Source organism: Cervus canadensis, chromosome 23, assembly GCF_019320065.1.
Source record: "Cervus canadensis isolate Bull #8, Minnesota chromosome 23, ASM1932006v1, whole genome shotgun sequence".
NCBI lineage: Eukaryota > Metazoa > Chordata > Mammalia > Artiodactyla > Cervidae > Cervus > Cervus canadensis.
Genome location: NC_057408.1, coordinates 48,066,767 through 48,088,888, shown reverse-complemented (window position 1 = coordinate 48,088,888; position 22,122 = coordinate 48,066,767). Strand labels below are relative to the sequence as shown.

At 50.0% G+C, this 22,122-nt stretch overlaps 1 protein-coding gene across 2 annotated transcripts in view; it reads left to right on the top strand.

Annotated features, from left to right (window-relative positions):
* Positions 1-21,164, top strand: part of CABLES1 (Cdk5 and Abl enzyme substrate 1) — a 99,826-nt gene extending 78,662 nt beyond the window's left edge. For both annotated transcript variants that reach the window (XM_043444068.1, XM_043444067.1), the window contains 6 exons: positions 378-474; positions 2,409-2,565; positions 3,741-3,844; positions 15,732-15,838; positions 17,815-18,022; positions 20,051-21,164. In XM_043444068.1, coding sequence (XP_043300003.1) covers positions 378-474; positions 2,409-2,565; positions 3,741-3,844; positions 15,732-15,838; positions 17,815-18,022; positions 20,051-20,191 — 814 coding nt within the window. In that variant the 3' untranslated portion in view covers positions 20,192-21,164. The remainder of the gene's footprint in view (positions 1-377; positions 475-2,408; positions 2,566-3,740; positions 3,845-15,731; positions 15,839-17,814; positions 18,023-20,050) is intronic.
* The last annotated feature ends 958 nt before the right edge of the window (positions 21,165-22,122 follow it).

Genomic DNA, 22,122 nt, shown 5'->3' with positions numbered 1-22,122 from the left:
GAGAACTGTTTGGGTAAGAATTTCTTCCTCCTGTCTAATAAGGGGGTGGCAAGGAGACGTGACCTCCCCTGGCTTCCTGTTAGTCTGGCCATTTAAGAGCCAACGGCCTTGCTGAGAGGGAAGGGACTTTGGTAATCCACTGGCTACTGAGCCTGCCTCTCATCTTCAGGCTCTCTGTTCAGTTGAATTTCATTATATCAAAGTGGGTGGAACTACCAAGAAGCCCCGAAAGAAGGACAAAGAGAAGATCCCGTCAGGCACGGTGGGACCTCCTCCATCATTATTGTGAGAGTGACTCTGGTGTCCCAACAGTAAACATCTCCGTGGCTCCTTTGGGTGCAAACAGAAGCATCTTTATCCTTGGCTTGTCCCTGCAGAGATTTGAAGCTGGATGGAGGGAGACAATCAGCGGGAGCCGTGAGCCTGAAAGAGATCATCGGCCTGGAAGGCGTGGAGCTGGGTGCTGACGGGAAGGTAAGGCCACATGGCTCCCAGACCTCCGGCTTGTGCGACAGACACCGCAAAGGCCAGGAAGCTGAGGCCGTGATGGACCACGAACCACCCTTAGGCTGGAAAACCTGACGTGGGGCACAACCTGGGTGCATGAGTGACACCAGTCCAGAAGGAAGAGTTAGTCCCTCAGTCCTGTCCGACTCTTTGTGACCCCCATGGACTGTAGCCCACCAGGCTCCTCTGTCCATGGGATTCTCCAGGCCAGACTACTGGAGTGGATTGCCGTGCCCTTCTCCAAGGTATCTTCCTGACCCAGGGATCGAACCTGGGTCTCCCGCATTGCAGGCAGATTCTTTACCGGCTGAGCCACCGGGGAAGCCCCCTGTCCAGGTATGCAGATGGGTTACATAGCTGCCCAACTGTTTCTCCGTGAATGCCCATCCTGACTAGTCCAGTTACCCACTCTTATCCTCGGGGGATATGTTCCAAGAACCCCCAGTGGATGCCTAAAACCTTGGGTAGGGCAGAACCCTATATATGCTATGCTTTTACTTATATGTACATACCGCTAATAAAGTTTACTTTTAAAATTAGGCACAGTAAGAGACTATCCGAATTGTACTCTGTCACTACTTTGTGCTTTGGGGCCATTAGTAAGTAAAATAATACTCGAGCACAAGCCCTGTGATACCACAATAATCCATCTGATAACCAAAATGGCTACTCCATGACTAAGGGGTGGGATCGCCGGACAAAGGGATGGTTCATGTGCTGGGCAGGATGGTGCTAGATTTCATCATACTGCTCTGACTGACTCACAATTTAAAGCTGAGGAATTATCCTAGAATTTTCCCTGTAGTCTTTTTGGGCCATGCGTAACAAACTGAGTGAGGGGAAACTGCTTTATCTCGCATACACACACATGCGTGTGCCTGGATGGAGTGGCGGGTGGTTTGAACATGTATTAACTGTGGTGAGTAGCAATACTACTAGACAGTGTTTAGGGGCTTTCCAGGCTTCCCCAGTGACTGAGTGGTAAAGAGTCTGCCTGTAATGAAGGAAACGTGAGTTCGATCCCTGGGTGGGGAAGATCCCCTGGGGGAGGGCATGGCAACCCACTCCAGTATTCTTGCCTGGAGAATCCCATGGACAGAGGAGCCTGGCGGGCTACAGTCTGTTGGGTCACAAAGAGTCAGACACAACTGAAACGACTTAACACACACGCGCGCGCTGCATCGGACTGGCATCATGAGCCACGTCTCTGCCAAGCAGGTGAAAAGAAAAACACGTGTTGCAGCTTCATTCCTGAAGACTGAGTGTTCACAGGGGAAGGAGGGAGGGTGGAGTGAGATGAGCACCATAGATACAGCATCTGCCAGGGGAACGGGGGAGGGCAGAGCCCTCATCAGAGACTCTTGGGGCCTGATCTTCTGGAATTCTACCCGTGGTGGATTAAACAAAGCACTGCGACATATGCCTTCTGAGTTAGAAAACATCCCAGCAGCTTTGGAGATGGTCCCTTGCGACCAGACACAGGAGTATCTCTCAGACACACGAATATCACATGAATATTCACGCTGAGTGGGATAAATTAAAACTAGGATGGCCTCAAGTCAGTCCAGTTTAGGTTTTGGCACAAACATGTGCAAAAACAAATTTCATTTTTCAGATCTTGGATTTTAGAATTGCCCAGCTATGAGAATGTTGACCTGAACTTGGCGTGGCAACACAGCTTGGTCAGAATGCAAACCTCACACTCAGTTCAGTTCAGTCAGTCATGTCCGACTCTTTGCAACCCCATGGACTGCAGCACGCCAGGCTTCTGTCCATCACCAACTCCTGGAGCTTGCTCAAACTCATGTCCATCGAGTCAGTGATGCCATCCAACCATCTCATCTGTCATCTCCTTCATTGCCGGGGGTTAATCACTGCCTGTTTTTGTCTTCATCTTTTAGACTGTTTCTTACACCCAGTTTCTGTTGCCCACGAATGCCTTCGGAACACGGAGAAACACCTTAGACTCCACGTCCTCATTCTCCCAGCTCCGTACCCTGAGCCACCGCAGCCTCTCCATTGGCCGGGCGAGCAGCACCCAGGGGAGCCTCGACACAGGTAAGCTGGGGTCTGGCTGCAGGAGGTGCCTCAGTGGACAGCATGGATTGGGTCTCCTTGTGTGCATTGGTGGATGGGCAGGCTCATGACCAGGCCACAGGGCAGGTTCTCTAATGAGAGGCCTTAGTCGCCAGCCCCTAAGCTTCCACGAGGAGACATGCCCAGACCACCTTGCAGAGAGGCTTGACTCCCTGGCTTCTTTCTGCCTCTCAGCTCCTCATCTCTCCGCTTACCTGCTTCTTACCTACATTCTCCTAGTGCTCAAGTTTGGCCATTCAGGCCTTTCCTGGTGGTCCAGTGGCTAAGACTCTGCCCTCCCAGGTTTGATCCTTGGTCAGGGAACTAGATCCCACATGCTGCAACTTAAAGATCCTGTAAGTCGCAACTAAGACCTGGTGCAGCCAAATAAATGTTTTTTTTTTTAAGTTAGCTTTTTTCAAATAATTGGGCCATAAATGAACAGGCAGGTGTGAAAACTCCCTTAGTGACTCTCACAGCAGGTGAACTTACTCAGCCGCTGACAGAAGCCTCCACTTCTCCTGTACAAGCCTTTGTGGGAATTGACACAGGGAGAAAAATGCTTTATGAGGCAGGATTCTTTCCACTCTCAGAGAAATTCCAGGTGAGCGTGAAGTTCCTCAGGGCCGTCCAGGTGCTGTTCGGCCTCCTCCAGTCACTGACTGCTGTTTGCACTGGTATCTGATCTGGTTTGTGTGCATTCAGACCCCCAGAGCCTGCCCACAATTATTCACACCGAACGTGCTACTCACATGCAACAACTTGAGGCTCATTCGATCTGTATGTTTAGAAAGTGAGCCTTTTCCGTGCCTTGTTTTGTAGTCTGTGAGTGTTCACAGCAATGTTCATGCTTATGAGGTTTTGTGCTCTGCCAGGTCAGGGAGATTAATAAGTATTTTTTTTAATGGAAATAATGTCAGAATGTAAAGTGTTTGACGAACTCCTTTGCCCAGGGCAGGGAGGGGCGGTGGGCACACGGGTGGGACACACTTCATTGGCATGCAGAGACATCTACTGATGGTCACAGTGAGCGATGTGACTGGGCTCAGAAACCTGAAACCAGCCTTTCTACCATCGAACTCTGGACCAGGCATTCGCCCAGCCACTTCTGCTTCATGAGGTCAGGGCCCTAATTATCACTTTGCGTTGATCCTCAGGTAGTGACCTGGGAGACTTTATGGACTATGACCCGAATCTCCTGGATGACCCCCAGTGGCCTTGCGGCAAGCACAAGCGAGTTCTCATCTTCCCTTCGTACATGGTGAGTGGTGGTGGAGGGATGGTCAGGGCGCTGAGCCCCTCAGCCTCCTCGGGGAACTCGGAGGTGCCGTGCTGTCCCTGTGGACGGTGGTGGTGGTTCTTCCTGGGGTTGGGGCTTTCAAACACTGCTCCACCTGGTTCTTCTCGACGACACCCCCTGCCCTGGCATGCCCGGGGGGGTCCCTCAGGGAAGGACCAGCACATGCGTCATATCCAGGATTCTTCCATCCACCTGGCCCAGGTACAGCACTTCAGAGGGTGTGAGATGGCTGAGTGGCCCGTGTGTGTGAACGCTGCCAGCTCACGGTGGAACCGCACCTCTGAGGTTGCATGTCCATGGACCCCAGTGGGTAGGGGGCAACCAGTCCCGCCCATCACTAGCAGCGCTGAGTTCAAGTTCAGCTCGCTGGGGTTCCTTGGTGACCGTGGGCCACTGTCCGAGCTCTGAGCAAACATTTGGCACCGGACTCCGGATGACAGAATCATCTCCTGGGAAAGTGAAAGTAGGACAATGTGGGTGTTAAATGCAAAACCTTTCCTTGCTGTTTTTGTTTCATGGGCTCTTCCTGTTTTTCCCTTTGGGTGATTCGCTTTCTGTTCCTGGCTGACCACTGTTTCCCCCCACTGCGGCCGCTGGGTCTCCAGACACCCGTGGGGCCTGACGGGGTCCTGTGTGCTTTCAGTGGGCAGACTTGCCCTGACTCAGAGGTGGGCAGAGCCCAGGGTATTGCAGGAGGAGGGGAGCCGGGCTTTGTGGGAACCTTCGCCCATGCCAGGCCTGCCACATGCACCTCCAGGTAGAGCGCACAGACCCAGGATACCCCCGCCACCCCCTGCCAGGCTCAGATGGGCAGGTACAGCTAAAAACATCCAGCTCTGGTTCCCTTCTCCACCCCCAGCCCAGCCTGATGTCAGAAGCCCTGGCCCCAGGAGCGGGCAGAGGATCCTTTCTCTGTTCTAGGCTGTTATGTCTGCAGAGGCCAGAGTCAGACCCCAGCCCATGCACTCGCTGTTAAGCTTATCGTTAGTAGCGGAAGCCCCCACCCCCAGCCTGTCCATCTGGCCAGCATCTGGCAAGTAGCTGACGTCAGAAAAGTACCAGGCAGAACTCAAGCCCGCATTGATACTTTCAACATAGATTCTCTTGTATTAATAATTTGGCAAATAGCTCAGAGATCATTCTAAAATGCTACACTGAGCCAGGATGAGTTGCCAAAGGCATCTTATTTAAAATTACCCCGGCTCCTCTCTCCCATCCTTATTCTCCAACTCTTAACACAAAAGGCAAAACCAGGGCCATGTATGATTATTTTTTTCATATGACCTGTTGGCTTAGACAGTAAAGAAATTGCATGCAAGAAACCCGGGTTCCATCCCTGAGTTGGGAAGATCCCTGGAGAAAGGAATGGCAACCCACTTCAGTATTCTGGCCTGGAGAATTCCATGGACTGTATAGTCCATGGGATCACAAACAGCAGGACACGACTGGGTGACTTTCACTCCTTTTATAGGTCTGGGCTTCCCTGTAAAGCCCAGATGGTAAAGAATCTTTCTGCAGTACAGGAGACCTGGGTTTAATTCCTGGGTCAGGAAGATCCCCTGGAGAAGGAAATAGCAGCCCACTCCAGTATTCTTGCCTGGAGATTCCCATGGACAAAGGAGCCTAGTGGGCTACAGTCTATGGGGTCCCAAAGAGTTGGTCACAACTGAGCGAATTTTACTTTTATAGGTCTGGTGTCTGGCCAGTGTGGTTCTGATTTTTTGTTTTTCTTTAAATGATTTAATTGTGAGCTTTGAGGTTCTGGGCTACAGTCTATGCGGGCACTCCTGTGCACACAGATCATTTCCCCTCTCCTGGACAGTGTTTTAGATGACCTGCCAGGTCAGCATATATTAATATGTCCTTCCCTCGTTTTATGATCCCAAGTGGGTCATTTTTCAGTTCACCACATTGAGTCTGTAGCCTGTGCTTCCTGTAACTGTCCATTTTTTTAGGGAATGAAATTGTTTGTGAGCTGCACTTGCCTGGTCAGCTTCATAAGACCTATATGTCTTTCTGATCTGGCCACAGATATTGATAATATCTTTAATAAAATATGGCACATCTACTTTGTACCCTGACGTGCATGTGGAGGGTTATAAAGAACCTCAGCCTGGCTCCCGAGAGACTTCCTCTCGTAGACATGGATTCTAGGTTTGCTAGACTCAGAATTTTTACATTGAACTTGCAGGAGAAGGAGTAGGGTGGAGGTTGGACTTCGGTTTGCTCGTTTTATTTTATGTGTTGGGTAACAGGTATAGAATGTGTCCAGCCACTGCCCCCATTCTCCTTGACCTTAGAGTGAATGGAGAAGTCAGACAAGTCACTGTAGTGAGGAGGGCGAGGAGAGAATCATCTTAGAAAAGTGGTGGGAAATGACTGACAGGGCAAGTCAGGGCTTGAACGTAGGCTTCCAGGAAGGCTGCCCTGAGGAAGTGGATCAAAAATGAACGCTGAGGTGAGAGAAGGAGCCGGTCTGCTGGGCCTTGGGAGGGAGGCCCCACATGCCACAGCCTGAGGTGTGCGAGAGGTTGACCTTGTGTCAAATGGGTATTTTGGACAGTACCAGTTGCCACCCTTAACACACACGTGCACACCCACAGGCGCACACGCGGGGAAGTCAATAGACTGATGATCCTGACAAATTCACTCCACTAACTTGATCCCATACACAGAGAACTGTGCTGGTTAATAGGCGCCGACTATTATTAACTATGTGGATGGTGGCGCTAGAGGTAAAGAACCCGCCTGCCAATGCAGGAGACGTGAGAGATGCAAGTTCGATCTCTGAGTCCGGAAGATCCCTGGAGGAGGAAACGGCAACCCCCTCCAGTATTCTTGCCTGGAGATTCCCATGGACAGAGGAGCCTGGCGGGCTACAGTCCATGGAGTCGCAAAGAATTGAACATGACTGAAGCAGCTGAGCACATCGGCACCAAGGAGGACAGAAGGAGCTACAGGGTCACCTGATCCAGGCTGCTGAGGGCCCTCTTTGAGGGTGTGGGGCCCCTGTCTGTAGGTGGGCGGGAAGAACTGACACCCCAAGTGATTCCTGCCGCCAAGTGACCCCTAGTGATTGGCAGGGTGCCCCCTGCAGGCAGACGTAAGTCCTGTGAGCCCAGCCCCTCTGCCCCGCTCCCTGGCTCCCAGCTGTGGAGTTTGGGGAAGGGACTAGCAAGTCCCTCACAGTCTGAGCAAAACCACCCACTTCCCTAAATAATCAGCCTCCAAGGCCTCTGCAGTCCTGCCACCCTAGGCCTGTCCCCGCTAGGCCCCCAGGGCAGTTTAAGTTTAGTCAGCTCAACAGGGGCCCAGGTTTAGGAAACAGGGACTGTTCCGGGTTTTGAGGTGGTCCTATACCTGTGGAATTTCAGGGTCTGAGGTGTTGGTGTGGCCTCTACAGAATCAAGCCACCTTTATAGTGACGAGCTAGCCCTTTTACCCCATGAAATCCTGCAGCATTGTTTTTCTCTTCATATTAAGATATAATTTTAATCAAATGTATCCATTGAAAGTGTATAGTTCCATGAATTTTCCATCCTCCACTCTGACCACATCTGTCCATTTAGAAAGTTCCCTCAGGATTTCCCTGGTGGCCCAGTGGTTAAGACTCTGTGCTTCCAATGCAGGGGACATGGGTTTAACCCCCGGTCAGGGAACTAAGATCCAGCTATGCAGTGTGGCCGAAAAATGTTTTAAATTTTAATTAAATTTTTTAAAAAAGAAAGTTCTCTCCTTTCCATCCTATTCTGCATCATGCCTGCTCCCAACAAAGACAACTGTCATTCTGACTTCTGTCACCAAAGTTGGTTTTGCCTCTACTAGAACTTCATAGGAACGAAATCGTGTCCTATCAATATGTGCTTTTTTAAAAATCTATCTTCATTCACACAACTTAATATCTGTAAGATTCACTCATGTTTCATGAATAAGCAGTTTGTTTTTCTTTAATTGCTGAGTAGGGTTCCATTGTATGGATAGACCATCACTTATTTGTCCATTCTGCTTTTGATGGACACTTGCATTATTTACATTTAGGGATATTATGAATCTTGCTACTATGAACATTCCCATACAAGCCTTTCTGTGGATGTACATTTTCATTTCTCTTGCATAAATACCTGGGAGTGGGCTTTCTGAGTCAGTGGAGGTAATGTCTACCAACCAGGGTGTAGTTGAAGGTTCACATTTGTTCTCCATAGATGATAAAAGGGCCACTCATCACCACCAGTGGGACATCCCTCAAAGTGGGAGGGTTCCAGAGATGAACATTCCCTGAGGCTGAGAAAGAAGGCTGTTATTTACAAAGTTTAAGAGGAATCCTTTGAAGCCAGCCTTGCATTCCTAGTTATAGTTGTATTTTTTAACTTTGACCCAAGCAAGTCACTCCCAGTACCTGCCACTGTGAAAGGGCGAAGAAGTTTGAACCAAAAAAAAAAAAATTTCCTGGGGCAGGTATGGAAGTCAGATTGCAGCTGTCCCTGGGTGTTGGCCTTAAAGTTTCTAGAAGGTGACGCCAGAACATGAAAATCTGTTGAAGGAGAATGGATATGTGTACATGATGGCTGAGTCTGTTTGTCCTCACCTGAAACTATCACAGTATTTTTATTTGGCTGTACTCCAATATAAAATAAAGTTTGTTTATAAAAAAAGAAAGCAAGCAAGCCCGTGGAGTCTGCTGGCTACAAGCAGGTTCCTGTAGGGCCTGAGCTTCGTGGTGGTTTCTCAACGAGGAGAGGGAGGGCCAGAGCCCTCCACCTCGGCTCCCCAAACCGGTGCTTCCTGCCCTATGCGCCTCCTGGCCTATAATTTACATTTCACTTGACAACGGTTATTTATCATTAGAACCTGGCAGCCAAGTTGGTAGTGGGCTTTTTTTTTTTTTCCTCTTTATGGGTGTGGAGAGCAGTTGAGAGGAGAAAGTGAGTAAAAGAGCTGACTGAGATAAAGCCAACAAAATTAATGTTCTGTGAATGGACTTCTGGATTCTTGTCTCTCAGGAAGGTAGCTCTCACGAACTGTTTTGACATCAGAAAGAATGCCGACTCACAACCTTTATGATATCTGTAGGTATTTACATCTCAGGAGCTTCCCAGGTGGCACTAGTGGTAAAGAATCCGCCTGCCGATGCAGGAGATGCAAGAGACGCGGGTTCGATTCGTGAATTGGGAAGATCCCCCCTGGTGGAAGAAATGGCAACCCACTCCAGTATTTCTGCCTGGAGAATCCCATGGACAGAGGAGCCTGGCGGGCTACAGTCCACGGGGTCGCAAAATTGGACATGACTGAGTGACTTAGCATATTTGCATCTCAAGAGCACATCCCTTGGCTTGACCTCTGTGATAAAGTGCCTGTTCTTATATTACATTCTAAAGACTCCCAGAAAAGCCCCTCCTCCCATCTCAGCATCTCCCCAGGTTTACGGGAATATATCTTAGAACTTAATGTTTCAGGCCAGTGTGAGATGCTGAACAGGAGGGAATAGAAAGCAATAAAAGGAAGATTAACCCAGCCTTCCGTGAGATTGGATTCTGCTTTCCCTCCTTATTTCCTTTTCGTTGAAAGCTGTCTGGGTGATGTGGGCACTTACTTTCCTGTCTGCAGGTGGATTTATTGAGAAGCTAAGCAGTTTTGAGTCCAAGGGCCCCTCCCTTGCAAGGCTCTGTCCAGGCCCCCAGGTTTCAGAGTGCCTGGAGCTTATTTGGGAGACCCTCTCTAAGACAAGTAGTTGAGCGTCACCAACACACCATTGCTGGGCCTCTCTGGAGACTGGAAGGGGCCCTGGAACTTCCCCGCCAGTCACCTGCATAGACGCTGAGCAGTAGGGCTTTGAGGCCTGCTGGCTTTTGGTGTAAGTGTTAAAATGCCTTATTGCGTCACAGTGGGTTTTGTTTTCCACTTTGGGTTTGGGTTTTTTCTTTTTTTTTTTTTGGTAAGAGCTTTATTTGTTTTTTTTTTCTTTTGCTTTGCTCAGCTTCTCAGTCATGTTCAACTCTTTGCGACCCCCACAGACTGTAGCCTGCCAGGCTCCTCTGTTCATGAGATTCTCCAGGCAAGAATTTTGCAGTGGGTTATCATTTTCTCCTGCAGGTGATCTTTCCGACCCAGGGATCAAACTCAAGTCTCCTGTGTCTCCTGCATTGGCAGGCGGATTCATTACCCCCGAGCCACCTGGGAAGCCCCAGAGCTTTATTAGTTATATAGTAATTCATGTATTGTACAACTCAGTTCTTTAAAGTGTACAATTTAGTGGTTTTTAGTATACTCACAAAACTGTGCAACCATCACCACAATCAGCTTCAGAACATTTTCATCATCCCCCAAAAAAGCTCCCCATAGCCCTAAACAGCCGCCCCCATCCTCTAAGCCCCAGGCAACCAATAATGTACTTTCTGTCTCCATAGACTTGCCTATGGTGGACATTTCATGAAGGTGGAATCATGCACTATGTGGTCGTTTGCCTCTGGCCTCTCTCACTTATGTTTTCAAGGGTTATCTATGTGGTGGCTTGCATCGGTATTGTGGTTTGGGTTTTTTTATCTGCTTTTTCTTGTAAAACTAATGTGAAGCATTGTTTTTGTTTTTTTGTGAAGCATTGTTTTACGTTTCACCCAAGGTGTTGTAGCATCTGCTCCCCTTCTCTGTATTTGTCTCAGATTTTCGATTATCACACTATGAGTTTGAACGTGATGCCGCACACACGGGATCAGCTCCTGCTCTTTAACCACCATCTTAAGAACTGAGTGTTTAGAAGTACATCCAAATGCGAGCTGGCTATGTGTGACCTCAGGGGCCACACCTCCCCAGTGGCAGCTCAGGTGGGTGGAGACAGGACTCTAGAAGTTTCTGTGGTACCACATGAATGCCCGTCACATATCTGCGACTGCGGACATGCTTTGCACACCTGCCCAGTCCACGTGATGGTGTAACTCTGACAAAGGCAGCTTGCCCTGTGTGGCTCTCCTCGAAGCAACGCATTTCATTTCAGTGAGAGAACCTGAAGAGCTGCTCACCTTAGGGGATGGGACAGAGGTTAGATCCAGGATCCTGTGTTTGGAATCGGTGGGTAGAAATAGCAACAAATGCAGCCCCAGGCTGTGTTGTCCGTGCACTCATTCCCGAAGTTTCTTTGTGACTTGCTTTCCTCTCCCTTCGTGGCACAATGGAAGAGAACCTGCCTCCCAATGCAGGAGATGTGGGTTCGATCCCTGGGTCAGAGAAGATCCTCTGGAGGAGGAAATGGTAACCCACTCTAGTATTTTTGCCTGGAGAATCCCATGGACAAAGGGGCCTGATGGGCTACAGTCCATGGAGTCAGAGAGTCAGACGGGGCCGAGCACAGAGCATACAGCACAGGGGAGAGGAGTAAGCAGGGAACAGCTGGAATGCCTGGCCGTGTGTGGTTTTAGAGATTTCATGGAGGGCTGGGACTCCGCTTTCCGTAGCGAGCACGTCACGTCTGCTTTCCGATGCCCAGCTGGGCTCGGAGCCTGGTGGACTGCGGGCGAGTGCCGTGGAGGCTGTGGCTCTAAGTGTCGAAGGAGTTGCACCCATCACTGCCTGTATCCTCTGTGTCACAGGCCCTGGAAAGCGAGGTTCAGGGTGAAGGGGTGGCTACACGGCTCCCCAGGCTCCCCATGTCTCCCGGGTGACAGGCAGCCCTGCGGCTGGAACCTGGCTCCTTTGGAATGTTCCTGCCCCCAGGGGCTCCTCCGACCCAAAGGTGAGCACTAGCAAAGTCGACTGCAAGCTCACGTCTTGCAGAACTGCCTTAAGAATTCCCAGGGAGATGTGAGGCTCGGAAATGCAGGCAGAAGGAAGGAGAACCCTCCCAGGCCCCGGGTGGAAGCACATTTTCTATTGTTTCTCTGGGAATCAGACCAGCAACCTGTCAGCTCCAAGCCCCTCATTCCAGCACTGCTACTGGGGCACACGTGCCCTCCTTGACACACTCCTGCTGCCTCGCTTTCCCCCCTGCTTGCCCCCTACCCCAACCCCGAGAGGCCTCCACCTTGGGGCATCATGGTAGCTGCCGTGGGCCAGAACCAGGCCCACTTTCAGCTCCTCCGTGGAGGCTCCCTCCCTTCTCTCAGGATGAGTCAAGTCTTTGTTTCTGAATAAAGCAAAGGTGTCTCAGCATCTCCGGTAGATGTGGTAGATGCTTCTAGCTAGGTTAGGCCACTAGGTTGTGGCCTAACTGCTGTTGTCTGCTATCTCAGAAGGGGTGCAGGCATCAGCCTCCAGGCTGGCCCCCTAACTCTGCCACTGTCCCCGGCAGGGCAGGCCCAGCAGGGCTCCTTTCCGAATTGCATCCCCCTGGACCTTCTGCATTTGGGATGGTAGCCTCCTCCCAGCTGACGTCCCCTCTTCTTTCTGCATCTGTGCACACACAGCATCCCTGCAGCCAGGCAGCTGTGAGAAAGCACATGGAAGCCATCTCTCACCCCTCCTCTGCAAATTGCGGGCACCAAGGATGGAACTGCCTGTCCCTCACGTAGCCTGCCTGGCCCAGCTGTTGGCCATTGCTGGGGCCACAAGGACCCCTGCACTTGGCCAATCCCCTGGCCAGGAATTTGGTGGCACTGAATGCAGTGGCCACCGGCTCTGTCCCAGGCCAGGAGGAGCCCACAGCCCATTTACTAGCACTTTGATTCCTAGGAACACATGTGCAGTGGCAAAACCCAGACAGTGCGAGTCTTCATAAAACCATGCAATTAGAGGGAGAGGAGACTTGGAACAAAGTGTGGGCCTCCTGGTTAATTCATTCTCTCTTGAGCCTTGGGCTTCACAGGTGATGCTAGTGGTCAAGACCTCGCCTACCAATGCAGAAAATGTAAGAGACAAGGGTTCGATCCCTGAATCAGATCGGGAAGATCTCCTGAAGAAGACAATGGCAATCCACTCCAGTATTCTTGCCTGGAAAACTCCATGGACAGAGGAGCCTGACGGGCTACAGTCCATGGGGTCGCAAAGTTGGACATGACTGAGTGTGTGCACACACACACACCATACACACACGAGCCAGAACAAGTGAGTGGCTGGGGTCACACTGCAACTCAGCCTTGAGTACTGCCCCCTCGCTCACCCCCATCACTGGGAAGAAGACAGCTGTCTCTCGGGAAGGGGAGGGAATGTGGGGAGGTCAGCCTCTAGAGGATGTCGTCGGCTCCCTCAAGACACACTGGACCACGCAGAGGAGCCATAGCTGCTATGTTCCCAGAAAGTGTTCCCTCGAGGGAACCAGAGTTGAGGACAGTGAGCCCCGGTCGTCCTCTGAAATCTGACTGCAGGGTCTTCCTGGGCTCTGAGCAAGTCTTCCCATACTTGGCGCCCGGCCGGTCTGGAACAGTGGACCATAGGCACACTGAGTGTGCAAGGTCCTGTCTGAGCAAGGGCCTGGGAGCAGACTGTCGGTTTGGGGACCGCCCACTCAGCCACCACGATTGCGTGCCCCAAGCACCTGATCGCAAGCAGCTTGCACACCTGGTGCCCTGCAACCATCAACATAAAGCACGTGACAGAGAAGCCAGAGGAAGAAACAGGCACAGAGAGCTGAAACTGCCTGCACTAGTGCCCAGATGTCGAGTGGCTGGAAACCTCCCCCAGAAGGCAGCAGAGAAGGCCACCTCTGCAACTCCGGGTGGCAGAGCTGGGATTCAGAATTCTGCCACCGAGAAAATGAATTTGAGGGCTTGATCGTGTGCAGTCCTCACTGGGGTCCAAGTGCTGAGCCAAGGGTCTCATAGCATCAGCTCACTGGCCTACCCTCTACCCTCCTCTCAAGCGTCCAGCATGGAAACAAATATACATGTCCACTCATCCTGCTGCTGGGAAAAATAAGCCCCTAGTTCTGGACCCCCAAGAGCTAGAGTGAGGCTGTGTATAAAAATAAAGGACCTCTCCTGGAGGTCCAGGCTTGGGATGGCCTGAGCCCTCCTGGCCCCACCTTTAAGGCTGCAAGCTGGGCTGGGTTGTTGCTGTTCGCTGGGTTGTTTTAAAGCTAGGGCTGGTCAGGAAGTGGCATGGGAGGCCCCCAGCGCTGCGGTGAAGAGATGACATTAGTGCCTTTAGGGGAAACAGCTCTACTGTCATCCCATGTCCCCCCCCCAAAGATGTCCCGTTACAACAGGGGTAAATGCCATCAACAAAGACAGGGTCTGCTGGTTCGGTTATGAAGCACAGCATCCACTCAAGCTAGTTTAAGAAGAAAAGCATGTTTTACAGGGTACTAAACAGCCTGTCATCACTGGGGAGGCTGATGGAACAGCCTGAGTTGGGATTTCAGGAATGATCCCCAAACCGTACTGCAGAACCAGGTGACCAGGGGAATGTGCACCGGCCGTCAGCTCCAGAGATGACAGTTCTGCCACCTCCACGGTCAGGATGCTGCCGCTGCTGCCCACTCTGGATCCATGCGGCCCTGCTGTGGTCCACACCCACTAAATGGAAACTGGGACTCCAGGGCTTCTACCATCACTCCTCTTGGCAGCAGAGAGAACAGACGCCCAGCCTCTGCTTGCACTCTGCTTTCTGACACCAGTGCGTCACCCCCAGAGGACCTGGAATTGTGTGTGGAATCCTAGCTGCAAAGGAATCGGGAAGGACAGTGTGGCGTCTGGAAGGAGATTGGCTATCTGAGCCATAGTGTATAGCAAAGGGTGATGGCTGGAATTTAGGCAAGTCCACCAGGAGACTTAGGGAAGATGATCCTGCAGAAGTAACATTGAAGGCGAGGCAAAGGAGGATCTGATTTGCATAAAAACCACCTGGACAAGATCACAGTGCTGAGAGCAAGCCCACCCTTAGACACTGACTCAGTGGAACAGGAGCACAGCCCAGCTGGCTGCTGTCTCCCCATTGTCGCCTCGATAGAATTCTCCAGTGTGCATTAGATACATTGGATTCTCTTCGTTTGATCTTTGAGAGAAACCTGTGAAGCAGCCCGACAGGTATTCTTATCTTGTGCAGCAAAAAGGAGGGCGAGGCTCAGGGAGGTTAAGCCACTTTTTGCAAGTTGCCTGACTCGCTGGATGTGGAGCCTCCAGCCTCTGTCCCCAACCCTTCCCACCTTCAGCAGCCTGAAGCTGCTCCCGGCTGCTACTAACCACTGCTCTTTCAGTCTGATTCAGAACAGGAAAGCAGTGCGCCTTTCCTCAGTGGGGACAAGCCTGGTCACCTCTCTGACCCTCTGTTTCCCCCTCCATAAGGTTAGGGTGGCTGGAAGGCACTTGCAAACTTCTTTAGGCAGTGGGAGGCTTCTTTCAAGAGAAGTGTTGTGCTGGGACTTCCCTGGCAGTTCAAGTGGTTAAAACTCCTTGCTTCCACAGCAGGGGGCCCAATTTCCATCCCTGATCAGGGAACTAGTATCCCACATACCAAAAAAAACGTGGAAAGGAGCATTGCACATATCTACATATAAGACAGAAAACAGCAGAGCTGCTGTGGTTGCCACTGGGTGAGATCCAGTCATCCCCCATCCCACCTCCAGCCCCTGGAGAATCCTCGCTGGGAGCTCACCTGGCTTTGGCACCCAATGAAAGATGGAGATTCTTTGCTTGAACCTGCTCACATCATCACAAACCTCGTGACTGCCTGCCAGGCAGTGACTCTGGCGGCCAGGGTTTCTAAATGTCGCCGGGTCCTGCTGATGTCTGGGCTTTCGTTTCCATCCACCTGAAGGGGTCCTGCCCTGACGGGCTCCTGCGTCTGGCAGAGCCCTCAAGGTGGCTCAGGCCTGGGTTCCCCGTTGCTGGTGGTGAGGGTGTTAGAAGTTGGCTGTGACTTGCATGTGATTATGACCCATGACCCATATTTTAAGTAGTGACTCATGTGACCCGATCTGTTTCAGACCACAGTGATTGACTACGTGAAGCCCTCCGATCTCAAGAAGGACATGAACGAGACCTTCAAGGAGAAGTTCCCTCACATTAAGTTAACACTCAGCAAAATTCGGAGGTAGGTGGGGACGGAAAATCCCACGAACAGAGGAGCCTGGCCGGCTGCAGTCCAGAGGGTCGCAAAGAGTCGGACACACACTCTGGGGCTGGGCCCCCACCTGGACTTCCCCCAGGCCCCTCCCCCAGCATACCATGAGGTCATGCTTTGTATGCTGGCTCTCCTGTTGTTCTGGGGAAGTGAAACAGGTCATGTTCAGCTCTAATTAAAGAGGCTCGTCCGAAGTTGGCTGACCAGCGCCCGGAAGTGTGAGAGCCGAGGGAGGCTGGACACGAGCTGACAAGGATCTGGGCATGGGGGAGGAGGTTGCTCATGAAGGAATCATTTCATACTCTCTCTGGCTCACAGTTCAGTAAGATTTATGTTATGGAAAACTCAGAATAGGAAACGTTCGGTCCCCAGCTTCCTTAAATGCAGGCAAAACAGAAAAGAGCTGGCATCACAGGGTTTGAGATAACCCTCTACCCACAGTCATCCTCCCAGCGATGACAGCCAAGCCCTATCTATAATTCATCAGCAAAAAAAGCCAAAGCAAAATCAGGCCCCAGTTTCCCCTGCAGCAGATTGGATTGGCCTTGCAGTGACCCACATCTGTGGGTCTTGCTGGGCTGGAGAGAAGCTAACCTGTGTTGTGGTGACTGTGTGCCAGGACAGCAAGATTTCTGTGTGTGTGTGTGTGTGTGTGTGTGGTAATGGAGGCTAAACTATACACAAATACAGTGTTGGAACATGTGCCAATGTACATGTGAGTACATATCCTAATACTGATTTGATTCTGGCATGTTCCGAGCCAAGAAGTGAGAAAAATTAAGTATTCATACTTGGTCTGCTGGCCGGGCAACTCTCCTAAGAAGATTGGTTGCTGCACTCTTTTTTTAAAAATTTATTTATTTTTAATATTGGCTATCTGATGAGAAGAGCTGACTCATTGGAAAAGACCCTGATGGTAGGAAAGAAGGGAGCGACAGGGGATGAGATGGTTGAATGGCATCACCGACTCAATGGACATGAGTTTGAGCAAGTTCCGGGAGATGGTGAAGGACAGGGAAGCCTGGCATGCTGCAATCTGTGGGGTCGCAAAGAGTCGGACATGACCGAGCAACTGAACAAGAACAAATTAGAGGATAATTGCTTTACAATCTTGTGTTGGTTTCTGCCATACACCAGTATGAGTCAGTCATAGGTATACATATGTCCCTTACCTTGTGGGCCTCCCTCTCCTGGTTGCTGCACTCTTAGTTGAACCCCTCTTCTGCCATAGTTAGTGGCCATAAGTGATCTTCAGCAGACCTGATACCAAGTACCTAGTTTATCTCAGTGACTATCTCTCTGGAATGACCTTTGTTTCCTCCTGTCACTGTGAACGGACTCTATTCCATTTCGACACCCTCAGCCATCCACTTGAGTTCACCATGGTCCAGACCTGACATGGTCTATACAGCCTGACCAACACAGAAGGGTTCAAAGTCCCAGCAACTTAAGTCTGTTGTTGTTCAGTCACTAAGTCGTGTCCGACTCCTTGCAACCCCATGACTGCAGCACACCAGGCTTCCCTGTCTTCCACTATCTCACAGAGTTTGCTCAGACTCATGTCCCTTGAGTCATTGATGCCATCCAATCATCTCGTCCTCTGTCGCCCCCTTCTCCTCCTGCCCTCAATCTTTCCCAGCATCAGGGTCTTTTCCAATGAGTTGGCTCTTTGCATTAGGTGGCCAAACTATTGTAGCTTCAGCTTCAGCATCAGTCCTTCCAATGAATATTCAGGGTTGATTTCCTTTAGGATTGACTGGTTTGATCTCTTAAGTGTGTTGGCAACATATAACTATCTTGCTTATAGAGATCGACTCCCATTCCACATAACCCTTTTGTGATTGAGAAAGAGGAGATGCTTTCGAAACAGGATAGTCTTTTTCTTTACAGTCCCCTGAAACTCCACATTCTAACAAGACTCTTCCCTCTTTCCCACCTTTCTGTAGCCTGAAACGAGAGATGCGGAAGCTCGCCCAGGAGGACTGTGGCCTCGAGGAGCCCACGGTGGCCATGGCCTTTGTCTACTTTGAGAAGCTCGCCCTTAAGGGAAAACTGAACAAACAGAACCGGAAGCTTTGTGCCGGCGCTTGCGTGCTCTTAGCGGCCAAAATCGGAAGTGACCTCAAAAAGCATGAAGTCAAGCATTTAATTGACGTAAGTCGCCTGAGTCCTGATTGGCTGGAGTGGGAGCATGTGCTCCAGGCCAGCATTGGTCTCTCAGAAAAGCCTGACTGGTGACCCTGCCTGGGAGAATTCTGATCCTTAGTACCAGCTGAGGGACCAGGACCATGATGTCGGCCCTTCTGCAGAAGCAAATGTCAGACCCCACATCTTGGGCTGTCTTAGAACAGAGAGATGGGTCCCTTTGATAAGACTGAAGATCCCTAGTATTGGGTCTGGCCATAAAAATCCATACTCAGGCACCAAGAGGGATGAGGTTATTCTCAAAAGCCACAGAAGCCACTATGATGGCCAGGGGTCTTGTGGGCATGGTGACCAACAGTGTCCATCAGTCACATTGGCTCAACACACCTTGGCCTCCTGTGACCTCAGCCACCTCCTTTTTGGGGAAGGGCGTGGGCTTGACTGAGTGGTAATATCTTTCTTCTACTTTTAAAAAAATTTTTATTTGGGTATAGTTGACCTACAATGTTGTGTTAGTTTCAGATGTACAGTGAAGTGAATCAGTTATACATATTCATAGTTTGTGCATGTGTGCATGCTAAGTCATTTTAGTCATATCTGACTCTTAGCAGCCCTGTGAACTGTAGCCCACCGGGCTCCTCTGTCCATGGGATTTTCCAGGCAAGAGTACTGGAGTGGGTTGCCATTTTGTCCTCCAGGGGATCTTCCCGACCCAGGGATCAAACCTGCATCGCTCATGTCTTCTGCATTGGCAGGCGGGTTCTTTACCACTAGCGCCACCTAAGAAGCCCCCACATATATAGTATCCACTCTTTTTTTAGATTCTTTTTGCATACAGGCCATTATAGAATCAGTGAGCAGAGTTCCCTGTGCTATACAGTAGGTCCTTGTAATTTATCTGTTATATGCAGTAGTGTGTATATGTCAATCAAAATCTCCCACTGTATGACTCCCTTCCTTTCTCCCCCAGCAATTATAGGTTTGTTTTCTACACCTGTGACTCTATTTCTGTTTTGTACATAATGTACATTTTGTACAAATGAACTTATGTTCATTTGTACCATTTTTTTTTAGATTCCACGTACAAGCAATATCATGTGTTACTTGTCTTTCTCTGTCCAACTTCACTCAATAAGACAATCTCTAGGCCCACCCATGTTGCTGCAAATGGCATTATTTCCTTCTGTTTATGGCTAAGTAATATTCCATTGAATATGTGTACCAATTCTTTATCCATTCCTCTGCTGATGGACATTTAGGTTGCTTCCATGTCTTAGCTATTGTAAACAGCACTGCAGTGAACACTGGGATGCATCTATCTTTTGGAATTATGGTTTCCTCTGGGTATATGCCCAGGAATGGGATTGCTGGGTCTAATGGTAGCTCTGTTTTTAGTTTTTTAAAGAACCTCCGTTCTGTTCACCATAGTGGTTGTACCAGTTTACATTCCCACCAACAGTGTAGGAACTTTCCCTTTTCTCCACACTCTCTCCAGCATTTATTGTTTGTAGACTTTTTGATGTCCTTGCTTTTAAAGTAGAATGTCATCAAAGCAAGGAAACACTGATCTTCTTGGACAGTTATACGAATGCCTATTTTAAAATTCAGTTTATTCAGGGACTTCCCTGGTGGTCCAGTGGCTAAGACTCCATGTTCCCACAGCAAGGGGCTGTGGTTCCATCCCTGGCCAGGAAACTAGATCCCACATGCTGCAACTAAGACCTGGGGCAGCCAGATAAATAAATAAATAATTTTAAAAACCACTGACATCGTAAGATTATTGAGGGATTAAATGAAGTTGTGGGATGTATGCCAGACTCCCGGCAGCCTGTGGATCCTCAGGAGGTATGAGTCCTTCTGACCTAGGACTGCGAGCAGGAAACACAGCTGACGCCTCCCTTTCTTCCTCCATGGTCTTGCCCATAACAGGTTTCTCTATAAATGCTGGCTGATGGATATAGAGGCTACACATGGAGAAAACCTAGGATTTTTATTTCAAGGCTAAAAGGCTTTTGGTTTTCTTACATTTTGTTGCAGAAACTGGAAGAGAAGTTCCGGCTGAATCGACGAGAACTGATCGCCTTTGAGTTCCCAGTGCTGGTGGCCTTGGAGTTTGCCCTTCACCTCCCAGAGCACGAAGTTATGCCTCACTACAGACGCCTGGTCCAGAGCTCCTAGCACAGGCCTCCTGGGAGGGCCAGGGACCATTTCTTCTGAGCCCCGAGTGGTAGCATCATACTACTGGAAATGCAAAACTAGAACTCGACATAGCAAACTTTTTTTCCTGTCAACATTTGTTTCTGTACAGAAGCCGTACCGGGAACTTTTCAGGGAGTCTTCCATCTGGCCAGACGAGATGGGCAGTGAGCTGATTACTGCTCAACCAGGAAGGGGAGACCCGTTCAGAAGATGGCTCCCCCCAGCAGGAGCATGAGGCCCTTCTGGGACTCCCTCGCAGCCACACCCAGCCCTTGCAGGCGTGGTCCAGGGCCTTCTCTCCAGACCCGTTCCAACTCAGAGTGCGAAGTCCTAGAGCAGATCGGGGAAGAGAATTCGTGGAAGTAGGGGGAAAGCTTCTAGAAGATTCCCTCACTGTATCGAAAGAGCGTGCCAATCTATTTTTGTAGCCGCTGTTGGAAGTGCACTTTCCCTTGGAGGAGTGTTTGGAGAAGTGTGAGAGTCTGTGTGTTTGAGAGATGCCGAATCAGCCTCCACCTGCAAAGCCAGCCCCACCTGCGGACCCCAGCCTGGAGTCATATTGACCTTCGGCAGTTATTTCTAGATTAATCTCTGGATAACCATCACTCTCTCCATACCAGATGGATATCCTCTGCCCATAGAAAATCATATAGTTTCTGTTCCTGCTCCCATTACCACTAACGGGACAGAGGCGACTGTCAGACGGGCTGCGTGGAAAGGTTTGGTGTGCGGCACTGGGTACCTTTCCACTGTCACACCTTGTGTGTGCATCGAACCTTTGCACTTTTCTCCTGTGGACAGGCTGGGGCTGGGCTCCGTGGTGTGTATTCCTGTGCTCTATGTTAGAGTGCATCGCAGGCACATTTCTTGTGCTATCTATCTATATCTATCTATATATATATGTATATATATATATATATAAAGTGTTTTATAAAATCCAGAATAGGGGTAAGATGCATGATTGGTGTTTTGAGACTTTTTGACAGCTGGGACAAACTGCGTCTTGAACTGAGGTTGAGTCGATCAAAGAGGCAGCAACTCTTAGCATCACCATGTCCCCAGGGCTGTTGGTGCAGAGGTTTCATTGCAACTTGTACCGATTTACTGGGGCAACCTGTACGGAGGCCTCTCAACACGTCATCACCTCGTAGCTGCTAGAGAGAGGTGCCTGCTGGGATTCACCTGACACAAGGAAGCCTGTGGCCCTGTAAAAAGAGAATTAAAATATTTTATGATTTCTATACCCGTGTATGTATAGACACGTAAGTCTCAGCAGTCACCCCTCACCATGCATTATGGATGCATCTGCCACCAGCTCCACCTCAATCCCACACACAGATTCGGAGCTTCTCATCCCAGTGAAGGGATGATGGGGGAACAGAGTGTACCCAGCTTTACTTAGTAGGGTTTGAAAGAATCTGACAGTCACAGGTTGGAGGAATTCAAGGAGTGGCGGGGGAGAGAGCAAACAGGACATGTAACCAAGTTTAGTCCTGAATATTTTGCAAACAGATTTCCTTAACTGCGTTCAGTTGTGAGATGATTTTGTCGGGAGGTACGATGAACATGACCTTTTTGGTCCGATTTGTCAAATACTAGTTGAAAGTGTTAGTCACTTAGTCATGTCTGACTCTGCAATCTCATGAACTGTAGCCCGCCAGGCTCCTCTGTCCATGGAATTCTCCAGCCAAGTATACTAGAGTGGGTAACCATTCCCTTCTCCAGGGGATCTTCCTGACCTAGGGATTGAACCCAGGTCTCCTGCATTGCAGGTGGATTCTTTATCATCTGAGTCACCAGGGAAATTCTGCAGTGAGGGCCTGCTGGTGAAAGGCCTTACTTAGAAGCCAGGTCACTAGCATCTAGAAATTGCCTGCAGGTGGCTCCCTGCTATCCATCCATCTTGAGTC